General features: G+C 33.9%; 1 protein-coding gene across 1 annotated transcript; it reads right to left on the bottom strand.

Annotated features, from left to right (window-relative positions):
* Positions 1–2,386: 2,386 nt before the first annotated feature.
* On the bottom strand, positions 2,387–10,787 carry LOC127725194 (uncharacterized). Its single transcript, XM_052232056.1, has 9 exons — positions 10,705–10,787; positions 9,818–9,953; positions 9,287–9,421; positions 8,174–8,247; positions 7,419–7,490; positions 6,051–6,225; positions 5,158–5,264; positions 3,340–3,442; positions 2,387–2,800 (listed from the first exon to the last, which is right to left on the bottom strand). Exons 3-9 carry the CDS (start codon positions 9,300–9,302, stop codon positions 2,565–2,567), a joined length of 783 nt encoding a protein of 260 aa, XP_052088016.1. The 5' UTR covers positions 9,303–9,421; positions 9,818–9,953; positions 10,705–10,787; the 3' UTR covers positions 2,387–2,564.
* Between the last annotated feature and the right edge of the window lie 6,971 nt (positions 10,788–17,758).

Below are 17,758 nucleotides of genomic sequence, written 5' to 3'. Positions count from 1 at the left end.
CCAGTCCACCAATAAATGTTTAAACCTGTTCATCTCAAAATGTTGACCCATAAAGATTTGTGACTTTCATATTCAAGAAACATTATTTGACCCATTAACACTTGTGCCTGTCCAACCCGGGGGGATTTATGTCAAAATAACTATTGTTCCTATCCATCTTACACATATTACACATTAACACTTGTGCCTGTCCAACCCGGGGATCATTTATGTCAAACCAACTATTGTTCCTATCCATCTTACACATATTACACATTAACACTTGTGTCTGTCCAACCCGGGGAGCATTTATGTCAACCCAGCTATTGTTCCTATCCATCTTACACATATTACACATTAACACTTGTGCCTGTCCAACCCGGGGAGCATTTATGTCAACCCAACTATTGTTTCTATCCATCTTACACATATTACACATTAACACTTGTGCCTGTCCAACCCGGGGAACATTTATGTCAACCCAACTATTGTTCCTATCCATCTTACACAAATTACACATTAACACTTGTGCCTGTCCAACCAGTGGAGCATTCATGTCGACCCAACTATTGTTCCTATCCATCTTACACATATTACACATTAACACTTGTCCCTGTCCAACCCGGGGATCATTTATGTCAAACCAACTATTGTTCCTATCCATCTTACACATATTACACATTAACACTTGTGCCTGTCCAACCCGGAGAACATTTATGTCAAACCAACTATTGTTCCTATCCATCTTACACATATTACACATTAACACTTGTGTCTGTCCAACCCGGGGAGCATTTATGTCAACCCAACTATTGTTCCTATCCATCTTACACATATTACACATTAACACTTGTGCCTGTCCAACCCGGGGAGCATTTATGTCAACCCAACTATTGTTCCTATCCATCTTACACATATTACACATTAACACTTGTGTCTGTCCAACCCGGGGAGCATTTATGTCAACCCAACTATTGTTTCTATCCATCTTACACATATTACACATTAACACTTGTGCCTGTCCAACCCGGGGAACATTTATGTCAACCCAACTATTTTTCCTATCCATCTTAGGGAGCATTTTAGTAAACAAATTAATACTTGTTACCACACTCCCGTCCTCTTTTCCTCGAATGTGACCTACCGAATTAGACTTATCACCGGATTTGTACGTACATGAGCAACGCGACGGGTGCCACATATGTAGCAGGATCTACTTACCCTTCCGGAGCACTTGAGATCACCCCCGGTTTTCGGAGGGGTTCGTGTTGCTCAGTCTTTAGTTTTCTTTGTTTTGTTTTGTATACTGTTTGTCTTTACGTCGTTTTCATTTTGCCATGGTATTGTCAATTTGTTTTCGACTTATGAGTTTGAATATCCCTCTGGTATCCTTCGCCTCTTTTTGTACCTATCCAACTCAACGAGTATGTTGACTCATGTAACACGTGTGCCAATCCAATATGATTATTTCTGTTGTCGGTCTAACAGAAGTATTATTTCAATTGACCTATCAACACATGTATCCGAACAACCCAGGAGAATCTTGGTCGACTTAATAATTCTTCTGTCCGGTCAAATATAAGGAACATTTCATTTCACCTACGAAGACTTGTGCCTGACCAACACAAGAAAAATGTCATTTTACCAGTTAACGCTTCTGCCTGTCTAAACAAAATCATTTTATTCAACCCATAAGCGTTCAAATATTCGGGTTTTGGGCGTACCTGGTAAAGGTAAATCCAGACAAGCGCCTCGGACGTATAACATTTATAAAGTGTCTTTTGTAGATTATATACAAGACCTGTCGTGCAAGGTCACGTGGAGTAGTTATTTTGACAATTAGGTATTAGACAATTTGATTTTGAACTCCAATATTGGGTGATCAATTAAACTAATTATTATCTGTTGAAATCTTATCATGCTAGGTATTGTATATTTGATTACAGTAACTTTGGTAAACAATTTTCAATTTTATGTAAATACAAGATTTGGGATATATGTCAATGATAACGAAACCGACATCACGACTCTTAACATTACAATGCAATTTGATGAAAAAAAGTGAGAAAACTACTAGCTGCTTGCCTAAACAGGCAAATTCATGTTAATTAATTGCCAATCTGCCTAAGAATCAGGCAGTGGTGGAAACACGACAAACCAAAACCAATATAAAAGTCGTTTCCTTTTCATGTTATTGTATTTAAAGATATTATTTGGTTGAAATGCACTAAGAATTCACAATTAAGGGGAGCTAACTCCGTGATATGATATCATTCTAACCAAACGTTATCTAGGGGGTTCGCGAATTACCAGACACGACAAAACGAAGACCTACCATTTCTAACTCAGGAAGAAGGTAACTTCAAAATAGGATGGTTAGGTCGGCGGGTTTTTTTCGGCCATGTTTTGAAACTTTTCTAAATTGCCTGATTCTTACAAAGACTGGCACTTAAGTATGAAATAATGTGTTGAATAAACTTATGACATAAACTGAACTTGAGGATTTCATTATATTATAGATATTGGACGGAATATAGTTGATGACAGAAGGGTACTATTATGTTTAATTGAAAATATTGACAGTACTATGATCTTGTTACATAGCACAATGGAACGGCTTTGTGATTGCAATCCACAGGCGACAAGCCATAAGCATATACTATATGTCCATTAGTTCCTGTGAAGTATGATATGTAGGCTACTACGCATGTGTTGTGTGTAAGATGGAAATCGTGTTCAATCAGCTGGGGATTGGCTGCTGTCTTGTCACTGTCCCAGATCCAACGATCCAATAAATCTTTAGACAAGGATGTAAATACCTCTGAAAAAACAGCAGTACATTGATACAATTATGTTTCTTGGATGTTCATGTTGGCTGTTTCATGACAATAAAGTTAAAATATTCATAGCTTTAAATTAAAAAGGACAGAAAACATCCGGACAAAAAAAAGCAAAAAAACAAAACATTGAATAGAAATCGTATTATTGAAAAACATGAAAAAACGCTAGACATTCATCGATTTTGAACCGAAACTGCTTTCGCCCCCTAGTTCGATTAACATGTGGATCGGAGCTGGAACAGCCGGAAAGTTTGATAAAATTACCGTAACGGTTTATATGACCACGTTTAAGAGATGACTGAAACTTAACAAATAATCACCTCTCAAACAATAGATTTCTAGTAAGAAGCAACCTTTTTTAAAGAAATTCTGGTAGGAAAAGATATTTCTGGAATATCTTATCACCTAGGAAATATGTAATCAATATGCTGTCATGATATTGCTAAATAGAACGTCAAATTGCTAATAAGCTTTTTACATGATTATATTTCCCCTTTAGTTTTAAATTATAGGAACTCACCGTCACCATGGTGATGATTGTTGTCAAAATGAGAGAACACATTCAATATTTCCACTTTGTCTGAGAATTTAACCAGATGAGAACATCGGTCATGACAGTAACGCTAAAAGTATATTTACATTCAAATAATAGTAGCAGAAAAAAGTAACAAAGCAAAAATACCGAACTCCAAGGAAAATTCAAAAGGGAAAGTCCTTTATAAAATAGCAAAATCAACAAACACATCAAACGAATGAAAAACAAATGTCATATTCCTGACTAAGTATAGGCATTTCCTCATGTAGAAAATGGTAGATTAAACCTGAATACAGCTTAACCTGTCACTTGTATGACAGTCGCATAGATAAAACTTAACAAACTTGCGAAAAGTAAAAAATACACAGGGCATCAGAATAATTACGCTATAGCAAAATACGAAGTTAGAAGATTATCGTTATTTATTGAATCTAAGTATATTAATCCATGTGTGCTATGGTAAAAATAATATAACATGTTCTTAAAATACCCCCCCCCCTTTTTTTGCCAACTCCCGCCTATTTAAAACAACAATAAAACATACCAACTAGCATGTGAGTTAATTAATTTATACGAGATCCGTTATTTGAACCCTTAAATTAAAAAAATAGTAAAATTTCTTCATGACCACAAAAGTATGTTTATTTTACTAATAGCTAAATAGGGTGATATAAACGAGACACGTCATGTCATGAAAGTTAGTTTTTATGTCCCTTTGGTGTCGTAAATATGGTGGAATTGACGCATTTGGCTAAACAGGTCCAATTTACACATAGATTTCGATAAAATTAGATATACGCCAAGGCCTTACCCAAATTGTTTTTAACCCGAATTATCATCTTTGTACTAGACAGCTTGCACCAAAGTATCTGTTTGGTTAAGCCTTGAACAATATCTAAATATTAATGGCATAATCTCAAAATGAGGCTGTTTTGGCAGATTTTGCGGTTTTACATGATATGAAAGAACTTTGAATATAAATGACACATAACATTTTAGAAACAGTTTAAAAAATATAAATATTGATATCTTACAGACTTGTCTTGTGACAACTGCATAACGTTATTTGATAGATTTATAATACTTTTTAATTTTAGAAATCAAGGGGACGAAATAAAGTGGACTTAACATTCCTCTTCCTTTGCAATCCCAAAACGGAGGAGTAACATGTGAGGATAATCAAAAACGGTTAATTTAGACATTTTTGCGGTGTTTTTATTTTGCGAATATTACGACGTGATATGTACTGCTAAAATAAAAACATTTCAAATTTTGATAGCATTATATCTATGCAGCATTACCAGAAATCGCAAAAATAGATCTCGCATGTGTGTTCTTTGTTCAACAATCACAAACATTAATACACGCAAAAATTCCTGATTTACAGTTAATTCAATATTTGTATAGTCCAATGAGTTATTATAAGTATCTCACAAAACATGTTGAACCCCGCCGCAATTTTGCGCCTGTCCCAAGTCAGGAGCCTCTGGCCTTTGTTAGTCTTGTATGTTTTTTAATTTTAGTTCATTGATATGTATTGGGGTTTGGTGTGACGTCCATTTTCATTGAACTAGTACACATTTTTGTTTAGGGGCCAGCTGAAGCCCGCCTCCAGGGCCGCAACTTTCTCGCTGTGTTGAAGACACATTGGTGGCCTTCGGCTGTTTTCTGCTCTTTGGTCGGGTTGTTGTCTCTTTGACACATTCACCATCTCCAATATCAATTTTATAAAAGGAAAGCGACAATATATATACACACACACATAAAACAAACACATGACATAATTGTTCTATATATCACTACCTCAGCATTGACTTTGGTCACATTTATGTTTGGTGGCATGTGATAACAGTTTTTGCCTATTGGTTTAAATCCAGCTGGACAGGACAGATGATACTGATTACTACAATCTGAAAATGTAATACGTCATTGGTTACGAATGCTTTTGTTTCACACAACTACTGTTAATATACAATATATATTGATTTGGCATTAACGTTTTCCTCATATCTCCTTTTATAAATAGTAATGTGTGTTGGTTTCGTTGCTGTTTCGTCGACAAAGACCTATATCTTCCTTTACTTATATTCCATAATTGGTTTATAATGAAGGTAAATCCAGAACTGCGGTTCAGACGTACCAAATTATATTTTGAATTATGCCTTTGTATATGTTTAATATAATACATGTAAAATATGATAAAAGCCATGATTGTATTTCTAATCCTAGGTCGATTCAACAGCTGGTATACTCACAGAAATAATTACACAGGGAATTTTAATACTGATGAAGGTAAATCCAGAAAAGCGGTACGGAAGCACCAAATTTTTAAGGTGTCATATTAATATGTAAAGTTTGATATATTTCAAGATTATAATCTCGATGGACTGTTTCTTTTTATATTGGTTTGGCGATTTTGATCTATTGCTCTTTAACACTTGATACATACTGATTAGTTTTTATTTCTAGTGCCAATGACGAGGAAATACTTTAGAAATGCGCATGTGACAAATCGTATGAGCTTTGGTATCATTGATTGTTGTATTAACTAAAGGTGCTTTCAACTAAAGCTTTGAGAATCTTCCACATAAATATCAGATGCAATAAGGACATAACTATTAACACATTTTACTATTTGTCGATCTTTCTATACTTTTTATTGATCTTAAGTGTCCTAGTATATATTATTTTCATACTTTGTCCTACTATAGCAGGCGATGAAGTAGAGACCGTAGTGACTGAAGACTGAGTTGCCACCATACCATCTGGATGGGTATTGCAAAAGTCACCAACACAGCACCCTCCAGTGAAAGTAAACTTATCCCGTCTACCAAATGCGTGACCTGACGGTGTTTGCAGAAGGTTGCATACCTTTAGAAACACAAAAAAAATTGAAAATGATTGTGTGCAAAATTTGAATGATATGATAACCAGATATTTTACCAGTAATAATTCTAAGGATATCTACAAATCAGTTTTAAATAATACCTAGTTAATGAAATAAAGTTTTGAAGATGTAGTATGATTGCTAATGAGAAAACTAAAGAACAAAAAGACTAGGACATAAACAAATTAATTTACCTGGAGCACCTGAGATCACAACCAGTTTTGATGCGGTTCGTGTTGCTAAGTCTTTAGTTTTCTATGTTGTATTTTGTGTATTATTGTTTGTCTGTTGTCTTTTTTAGCCATGGCGTTGTCAGTTTATTTTAGACTTATGAGTTTGAATGTCCCTTTGGTATCGTTCGCCTCTCTTTTACTCCTCCAGTCAACTTGCTTTGTTTTTCTTTTTTTTTAGTACTTTTAGACTTCAATTATCTCCGGATGTTTTACGCATATTAAGTTTGAGAGCGTTAAAAACAAACGAGTACCAAAAAGAAATCGACTTAATGAGTGTTGTTAACAGTACCTGTTCGTCAATGCACCAATCTTCTTAATGAGTATTGTTCACAGTACTTGTTCCTCAATGCACCAATCTACTTTATGAGTATTTTAACAGTACCTGTTCGTCAATGCACCAATCTTCTTAATGAGTATTGTTCACAGTACGTGTTCCTCAATGCACCAATCTACTTTATGAGTATTTTAACAGTACCTGTTCGTCAATGCACCAATCGACTTAATGAGTATTGTTCACAGTACTTGTTCCTCAATGCACCAATCTACTTTATGAGTATTTTAACAGTACCTGTTCGTCAATGCACCAATGGACTTAATGAGTATTGTTAACAGTACTTGTTCCTGAATGCACCAATCGACTTAATGAGTATTGTTAACAGTGCCTGTTCGTCAATGCACCAATCTACTTAATGAGTATTGTTAACAGTGCCTGTTCGTCAATGCACCAATGGACTTTATGAGTATTGTTAACAGTACATGTTGGTCAATGCACCAATCGACTTAATGAGTATTTTTAACAGTACCTGTTGGTCAATGCACCAATCGACTTAATGAGTATTTTTAACAGTACCTGTTGGTCAATACACCAACATTCTTAATGAGTATATTTAACAGTACCTGTTCGTCAATGCACCAATCGACTTTATGAGTATTTTTAACAGTACCTGTTCGTCAATGCACCCTAGCTCGACTGCTGGTAATCTATTTGATCCTATTTTCTCATAGCCATAACATTGCTGAAAGAGAATCAAAAGTAGTAATGAATGTCAGACACGACACACACTCCAAAAGTAGCAGCTACACATGCAATGTTTAATTACAGTATTAAATTTATCATATCAAGAAAAAAATGCTTTGGTTTTACGTCTTTCTGTAAAATCATGCCAACAAGATTTGTTATGTAATTGTAAGCAAAAGAGGCATTTGCATCAAATAATGTATTCGCAAGGCAATACTGAGAACTTAACTGTTTTACCCGACCGCATTTTTTCACCTGTCCCAAGTCAGGAACCTTTAGCCTTTGTTATCCTTGTGGTTTTTTTTTTATTTTGGTTCATTTGTATGTGTGGCGTCCATTTCGCCGAACATTTATACATTATTATTTAGGAGCCAGTTTCCATTCTCTATTCCATCATACCAGAAACACTTACATTACCTTCTGAAAACTCAATTACTCTCATGAAATGGCTAGCGCTGGTAAGACGTGATAACAAAGACAAATACTCATTAACAAATTAAAAAAAAATTAGTGTTTGTGATGTGGGTGCTCTTATCCAGTCAGAAAAAAAAGACAACCGTTTTAAATTAGTTTTATATCGTTTCGAAGGAAACCAATTTTGCACATTCTCATTCAAAATACCATGGACGAAAGGAATTGCACAATATTCAGATTTACGTAAATATAGTATTGCAAACTAACCTTCCCATATCCACATGCTGTTGTTTTAGTACAATTATCTGGATGATTGACTTCATTGCAGTCAAGACAATAAACTACAAAATATTTATACTGCTGACTAACAACTATCTCTATTAGTTTAATTTAAAAAGTTTGAAATAAAAAGACTGAAAAATTATTCAATTTGAAAACTAATTGTTTAAAATGAAGGGAAAACAAAGAAAAAATATAGAAGGATATCATGAATTTGTGACCTAAAATCTTTACTCGCACTTAGCATGCTAAAAAAAACCAAGGCAAACAAAAGGAACAGATTGGGTGCTGCTTTGCACTTAATGTTTGTAAATTTAGTAAATTCACTGATTTTACTACAAAGGCGATATCAAGTCTTCGTGGGTGGTAATTTCACAAATGTGTACTTTGCAATTCCGGAAAAAAATGTCAAAAATTCTATTTTATCCTGCAATCAGCTAACTATTGTACAAATAACAGGTACACAAATAAATTTTTGCTTTATTTGTACTTGTACTTGTACAAATAAAGTCTCCTGTTACCCCGCTTCCATGTTGAGCAAGCGGTAATGTGGATATTTCTTTTTGCGTACCAGTTCATTTCGGGGTCCTCTTCGCGGTCCGCGTTGAAACTATGTCGATTTCTTTGAAAAATAAGAGACAATGATTTATATTTTAACAACTAAAGTTTCAAGTGTTGGGTGTAAATTTCAGGATAAAAACAATATATGTACATTGTCGGAAGATATAAAATTTATTTGTACTCGCTACGAAACAGGAGAAAAGCTCAGCGAGCCTCGCTTTTCGTCCTGTTTCTAAAGCTCATACAAATAGATTTTATATTTTCCGACTTTGTACATATATTGTATATTTCGCAAGCTATTGTTACAAGTCCTAACCCGGAAGTCCAGTTACACTCTTAATTATTGCATTTTGCATAATTTGTCTACCTACAACATTTCTCTCATATATGTGGACATATTTTGTCTACTTACAACAGTTTTTGCACATATGTGGACATATTTTGTCTACTTACAACATTTCTTGCTCATATGTGGTCATATTTTAGCTTCTTACAACATTTCTTGCAATACAAGTATGTGGACATAATTTGTCTACTTACAGCATTTCTTGCACATATGTGGACATATTTTTGAAGCAATACAGTCGTCAGAGCAGGGATTAGGACGAACTATTGCCAACCTTGTACATATATCGTCGTCCAGGTTCACACAGAAACTTTTATCAGTAGTAGATACTATATAAAATTAAAAAAAAAATATTAGATATATGCGTGCTTTCGAGCATTAAGAAACAATAGACAGCTGTCTGTACAAGATGTTGTGTCCTGAGTGTATAAATTAAATTGATGTAACAAAAACAATAGATATAAATCAGACTTTTTTAAGGAACGTTGACCATAGGTGATTTTTGCAATTCTTTATAGACCATTGTAGGTTTTGATACTTTCAAATTATATTTATGTTCTCTTCCCAAACGTTTGTTCTTGACTGTGTCTGGTCTGTTTTCCAGAAACATATGTCTTGCGCGCTAAAATCTGTATCATACATTATACATGATATAACAAATATTTCGGGAATGAAATTCTTTTAGGAAGATGAAAATCATGAAATATAATGTTTTTAAAACTTACATGATGAATTAGTACTGTTTTGTTTTGGAATCACTTTAAGGAGAGCGGGCGGTTTATTGTTACATTTGTCCGTGTTACAGCATCCAGCATCCAAGTTTACTCTTTTGGTTGAAATTGATGCATATTGTAGACAGGTCTATATAAATAAGAAGATGTGGTATGAGTGCCAATGAGACAACTCTCCATCCAAGTCACAATGTATAAAAAGTAAACAATTATAGGTCAAAGTACGGCCTACAACAAGGAGCCTTTGCTCACATCGAACATATGCATAATCATATGTAAAAAATACAGAATATATCAATTGGTAGTACAATCTTTTTTTTTTCAATAAACTACAATGACCAAGATAAGTTGTTGGTGGCATATGTCAATGAGGCACCAACTACACATATTTCAATTCTTCAAAAGTGAAAAAGGTTATGTTGGTTATATATAATCTAAATATATTCAATAAAGTTCTGAAATAGATGTTGTTGTTCACTTAGGAGCATCGATATATAAATCTTTAATTTATGCAATAATTTCTTTTCACAAGGGCGAACTATTTGTCGATATTTAATTTGCCTGTAAGTTTGAAAAATTAAAAACAATTGCTTAATCTTAAAAGGTAGAAGATTGAAATAGAAAATAGATTTAAGTTTGTCGATGAAACACGAACAAGATCATAAAACCAGACCACAACCAAGGCGATAAACTTCCGCGAAAATTATGGTAAATGTCTGACGTGACCATACAAACTCTAATTGGACCGCTGCCAAGGCGATAAGCTTTCGCGAAAATTATGATAAATATCTGACATGACCATACAAACCATAAATGGACCACAACCAAGACGATAAGCTTCCGCAAAGTTTATGGTAAATGGCTGACGTGACCATACAAACCTTTATTGGACCACAACCAAGACGATAAGCTTCCGCGAAGTTTATGGTAAATGTCTGAGCAGTAAAACAATACTGAAAGATAATAAAAAGCATTGTATTACTAATTCATGTTTGCTTTATTTGGTAACCTATTTTGTTTTTATTTATCAGACAAAATTACATATTTGAAGTTTTTTTTGCAATTTTCCATAAAAATATTCAGCCAAACATCTAAATAAATATCTCCCTTTTGCTGCATTTATAAACGTGTCATCTGGGAAATCACTGTCACAATTGAACAAATACCCGGTATGATACTAGTAAGTAAATTTACAAATCATCAAACTTAGTCAAAGAATTCCGTTTTACAAATACCTGTATTACAAGTAGTTACCCAAAATAAACTATGAATAGATCAATTAAAAGATTACTTGAGTTGTAAATATGTGCTAAATTTGATATACTATGAAATTTAGTGCTCGAGGCAAAGCCCCTTGCTCTCAATTTTATAGTATATACCTTTCCACAGACTACCTATAACTCATAACACTAAGTAAAACTTAATCTTATACCAGCAAATATAAACGCATTTACTCTATACATGTAATATCAGGTAAATAATTCCAAAGCAATAAAAGCAAAAAACAAAGCAAATAAGGCCTAGTCTGGAGTGAACAAAAAGAGATTACCTCAAATAACAAAAGAAATTCATCCAGTAGGTCTTCAATGTCATTTATTTGGTAGTGAATACTTATTATGATCAATTATCATTTCCCATAAATGAAATAGTACGGTTATCATTGGGTTTTTTAACATTCTATTTATGTAATACCGTATTTTTTAAAGGTTTACTCCCATGAACCCTTTTAAGGCTTCACTTTTGTATCAAAACCTGTTTGTCTTTATTTGTGATCTTTTTACAACACCTCCATATTCTTCATGTTCTAATGTTCAATGTTGCCCTTCTGGACATTTTGTCTGTTTGTTTCGACTGATGAACTTGAATTGCACCTTTAATATCTTCCGCCTATTTTTTGGTCTCCATGAAACGATTTTATAGTATGGTAATTAAAAAAACTATTTAAGGTAGATTGGGGGTGGGGTGGGGGTGGGGGTGTAAATTAAAATCCATAGAATGTTTTTAACAATTTGCCATCATGTAGTTTATATCATGCTTTTTTCAAAAATATAATAAAAAATATAGGTCACGTGGCTTCTTTTCAATCTAAAAGGGTGTGCATTATTGTCAGATTTTGTATAGATTATGCATGGAAACTCCTATTTTGTGTGATAAAAAGATAAATAAACAAATCATTTAAAGATAGAATATGAGAAGATAGCTCTTATAACGTGCTTTTAGAAAAATAAAAATAAAAATTGGGGTCACGGAACTCGTTTTCTTGCTTCAAAACAAATTAGGTAAATTCATAACACATTCCTTTATAAAAGTAACTGTATCTGAGTTATCTCCCCTAAAATGTCAAAGTTGGAAAAAATTGAATTAAACAAAAGTATTCTGTATTTGAAAGAAACAGTCGATAAAATATTTTAAAACACATCATTTTCTTCATTTCTTTGAAAAATTTAACAAATGAATAAAATTCTTCTCTCGAAATTTGCCCATTTCATGAAGGATCTAGACCGATTGTTTCCTGCTATTTTACAATCCAAGATGGCGAAAGACACCCGATCTACCTTAAACCACAATATATTGACATCACCTGATCCTTGGCACATGTCTTTACAGTAGTACATTGTGTAGCGTCATCAACATCAATACATTCGTAGCAGGTCAGAGCTAAAAGTATCAGCAAATAAATGGGGCTACGAGTAACAAAATACTGTTTCATACTTATGAAATCATCATCATCATCGTTGTTGTTTTTGTTGTATATAAGAATAATAAGACTATTGTTTTTGGTTTTAAATCGTTAGCATTTCCATCGTTTTTATTTCAAAGAAAAGTTTTGTATATTATTCTTTTTTATGTTTTCAAGATCTCTTGGTTAACTTTCAAAGTTTAAAGTTTAGAATGTCAATTGCAAGAAAATATTTAAATTTTGGAGAAAGAAAAAAAAGAAAGATCTTTAAATAGTCCATCATTTATGGATCTACTATAGCGGTATTATTTTTAAAATCAAAAACTGGAAATGTATGCCTGCATGTTGTTCAGTAGTTGTTGTTTGTTGGTGTGGTTCATAGGTGTTTCTCGTTTCTCGTTTTTTATATAGAATAGACCGTTCGTTTTCCTATTTGAATTGTTTTACACTAGTCATTTTTGGGCCCTTTATAGCTTGCTGTTCGGTGTGAGCCAAAGCTCCGTGCTCAAGGCCGTACTTTAATCTATAATTGTTAACCTTTTATACATTGTGACTTGGATGGAGAGTTGTCTCATTGGCACTCATACCACATCTTCTTATTTATATTTGAAGACTTTAGAAGAAATTGTTACACAACGTTATTTATACTTACGACATAAACCACAAGTTCGTTTACATAATTTAGACAAACAAGAATCACCACACATATCTGGTATCCGACTTTTCATCAGGTTACATAATGGTGTATTATCATCGTCACATATCTCACCCAACGTTACAGTTAACACTACATAAGTTACTGTAAACATAAAGTCTTCATTAGAGTAAAAACAAAGAATAGCCAACGTAACAGTTACCACAACTCAAGTTACTGTAAACACAAAGTCTTCATTAGAGTAAAAACAAAGAATAGTCAACGTAACAGTTACCACAACTCAAGTTACTGTAAACACAAAGTCTTCATAAGAGTAAAAACAAAGAATAGCCAACGTTACAGTTACCACAACTCAAGTTACTGTAAACACAAAGTCTTCATTAGAGTAAAAACAAAGAATAGCCAACGTAACAGTTACCACAACTCAAATTACTGTAAACACGAAGTCTTCATTAGAGTAAATGGAATGATTAGCCAACGTTACAGTTACCACAACTCATGGTAGTCAAAACACAAAGTCTTCATTAGAGTACATGGAATGAATAGCCAACGTTACAGTTACCACAACTCAAGTTAGTGAAAACACAAAGTCTTCATTAGAGTAAATGGAATGAATAGCCAACGTTACAGTTACCACAACTCAACTTAGTGAAAACACACAGTCTTCATTAGAGTAAATGGAATGAATAGCCAACGTTACAGTTACCACAACTCATTGTAGTAAAAACACAAAGTCTTCATTAGAGTACATGGAATGAATAGCCAACGTTACAGTTACCACAACTCATGGTAGTGAAAACACACAGACTTCATTACAGTCAATCGAATGATAAGCCAACGTTACAGTTACCACAACTCAAGTAAGTGAAAACACAAAGTCTTCATTAGAGTAAATGGAATGATTAGCCAACGTAACAGTTACCACAACTCATGGTAGTGAAAACACAAAGTCTTCATTAGAGTAAATGGAATGATTAGCCAACGTTACAGTTACCACAACTCATATTAGTGAAAACACACAGTCTTCATTAGAGTAAATGGAATGAATAGCCAACGTTACAGTTACCACAACTCATGGTAGTGAAAACACAAAGTCTTCATTAGAGTAAATGGAATGATTAGCCAACGTTACAGTTACCACAACTCATGGTAGTGAAAACACAAAGTCTTCATTAGAGTAAATGGAATGATTAGCCAACGTTACAGTTACCACAACTCATGGTAGTGAAAACACAAAGTTTTCATTAGAGTAAATGGAATGAATAGCCAACGTAACAGTTACCACAACTCATGGTAGTGAAAACACACAGACTTCATTACAGTCAATCGAATGATTAGCCAACGTTACAGTTACCACAACTCAAGTAAGTGAAAACACAAAGTCTTCATTAGAGTAAATGGAATGAATAGCCAACATTACAGTTACCACAACTCAAGTTAGTGAAAACACAAAATCTTCATTAGAGTACATGGAATGAATAGCTAACGTTACAGTTACCACAACTCATGGTAGTGAAAACACAAAGTCTTCATTAGAGTAAATGGAATGATTAGCCAACGTTACAGTTACCACAACTCATGGTAGTGAAAACACAAAGTCTTCATTAGAGTAAATGGAATGATTAGCCAACGTTACAGTTACCACAACTCATGGTAGTGAAAACACAAAGTCTTCATTGGAGTAAATGGAATGATTAGCCAACGTTACAGTTACCACAACTCAAGTTAGTGAAAACACAAAGTCTTCATTAGAGTACATGGAATAAATAGCCAACGTTACAGTTACCACAACTCAAGTTAGTGAAAACACAAAGTCTTCATTACAGTCAATCGAATGATTAGCCAACGTTACAGTTACCACAACTCATGGTAGTGAAAACAAAAAGTCTTCATTAGAGTACATGGAATGATTAGCCAACGTTACAGTTACCACAACTCAAGTTAGTGAAAACACAAAGTCTTCATTAGAGTAAATGGAATGATTAGCCAACGTTACAGTTACCACAACTCATGGTAGTGAAAACACAAAGTCTTCATTAGAGTAAATGGAATGATTAGCCAACGTTACAGTTACCACAACTCATGGTAGTGAAAACACAAAGTCTTCATTGGAGTAAATGGAATGATTAGCCAACGTTACAGTTACCACAACTCAAGTTAGTGAAAACACAAAGTCTTCATTAGAGTACATGGAATAAATAGCCAACGTTACAGTTACCACAACTCAAGTTAGTGAAAACACAAAGTCTTCATTACAGTCAATCGAATGATTAGCCAACGTTACAGTTACCACAACTCATGGTAGTGAAAACAAAAAGTCTTCATTAGAGTACATGGAATGATTAGCCAACGTTACAGTTACCACAACTCAAGTTAGTGAAAACACAAAGTCTTCATTAGAGTACATGGAATGAATAGCCAACGTTACAGTTACCACAACTCAAGTTAGTGAAAACACAAAGTCTTCATTAGAGTACATGGAATGAATAGCCAACGTTACAGTTACCACAACTCAAGGTAGTGAAAACACACAGACTCAACAATACAGTAAAACACAAAGACTTCATTACGGTTAATAGAATGATCAGACAACGTTACAGGAAACTCTTAACCAGTTACTAAAACACAAAGACTTCATTACGGTTAATAGAATGATTAGACAACGTTACAGGAAACTCTTAACCAGTTACTAAAACACAAAGACTTCATTACTATCAGACAGATCAGACAACGTTACAGGAAACTATTAACCAGTTACTAAAACACAAAGACTTCATTACAATCAGACAGATCAGACAACGTTACAGGAAACTTTTAACCAGTTACTAAAACACAAAGACTTCATTACGGTTAATAGAATGATTAGACAACGTTACAGGAAACTCTGAACCAGTTACTAAAACACAAAGACTTCATTATAATCAGACAGATCAGACAACGTTACAGGAAACTCTTAACCAGTTACTAAAACACAAAGACTTCATTACAATCAGACAGATCAGACAATGTTATAGGAAACTCTTAACTAGTTACTAAAACACAAAGACTTCATTACAATCAGACAGATCAGACAACGTTACAGAAAACTCTTAACCAGTTACTAAAACACAAAGACTTCATTACGGACAATAGAATGATCAGACAACGTTACAGGAAACTCTTAACCAGTTACTAAAACACAAAGACTTCATTACGGACAATAGAATGATCAGACAACGTTACATGAAACTCTTAACCAGTTACTAAAACACAAAGACTTCATTACGGTTAATAGAATGATTAGACAACGTTACAGGAAACTCTTAACCAGTTACTAAAACACAAAGACTTCATTACAATCAGACAGATCAGACAACGTTACAGGAAACTCTTAACCAGTTACTAAAACACAAAGACTTCATTACAATCAGATAGATCAGACAATGTTATAGGAAACTCTTAACCAGTTACTCAAACACAAAGACTTCATTACAATCAGACAGATCAGACAACGTTACAGGAAACTTTTAACCAGTTACTAAAACACAAAGACTTCATTACGGTTAATAGAATGATTAGACAACGTTACAGGAAACTCTTAACCAGTTACTAAAACACAAAGACTTCATTACAATCAGACAGATCAGACAACGTTACAGGAAACTCTTAACCAGTTACTAAAACACAAAGACTTCATTACAATCAGACAGATCAGACAATGTTATAGGAAACTCTTAACTAGTTACTAAAACACAAAGACTTCATTACTGTTAATAGAATGATTAGACAACGTTACAGGAAACTCTTAACCAGTTACTAAAACACAAAGACTTCATTACGGTTAATAGAATGATTAGACAACGTTACAGGAAACTCTTAACCAGTTACTAAAACACAAAGACTTCATTACTATCAGACAGATCAGACAACTTTACAGGAAACTCTTAACCAGTTACTAAAACACAAAGACTTCATTACAGCTGACAGATCAGACAACGTTACAGGAAACTTTTAACCAGTTACTAAAACACAAAGACTTCATTACGGTTAATAGAATGATTAGGCAACGTTACAGGAAACTCTTAACCAGTTACTAAAACACAAAGACTTCATTACTATCAGACAGATCAGACAACTTTACAGGAAACTCTTAACCAGTTACTAAAACACAAAGACTTCATTACAGCTGACAGATCAGACAACGTTACAGGAAACTTTTAACCAGTTACTAAAACACAAAGACTTCATTACGGTTAATAGAATGATTAGGCAACGTTACAGGAAACTCTTAACCAGTTACTAAAACACAAAGACTTCATTACGGACAATAGAATGATCAGACAACGTTACAGAAAACTCTTAACCATTTACTAAAACACAAAGACTTCATTACGGACAATAGAATGATCAGACAACGTTACAGGAAACTCTTAACCAGTTACTAAAACACAAAGGCTTAATTACGGACAATAGAATGATCAGACAACGTTACAGGAAACTCTTAACCAGTTACTAAAACACAAAGACTTCATTACGGACAATAGAATGATTAGACAACGTTACAGGAAACTCTTAACCTATTACTAAAACACAAAGACTTCATTACGGACAAAAGAATGAT

The sequence above is a fragment of the Mytilus californianus genome, unplaced genomic scaffold, assembly GCF_021869535.1.
Source record: "Mytilus californianus isolate M0D057914Y unplaced genomic scaffold, xbMytCali1.0.p SCAF_15, whole genome shotgun sequence".
Taxonomy (NCBI): domain Eukaryota; kingdom Metazoa; phylum Mollusca; class Bivalvia; order Mytilida; family Mytilidae; genus Mytilus; species Mytilus californianus.
The sequence above is the reverse complement of the archived record's forward strand: the minus strand, read 5'-3'. Positions and strand labels throughout refer to the sequence as shown.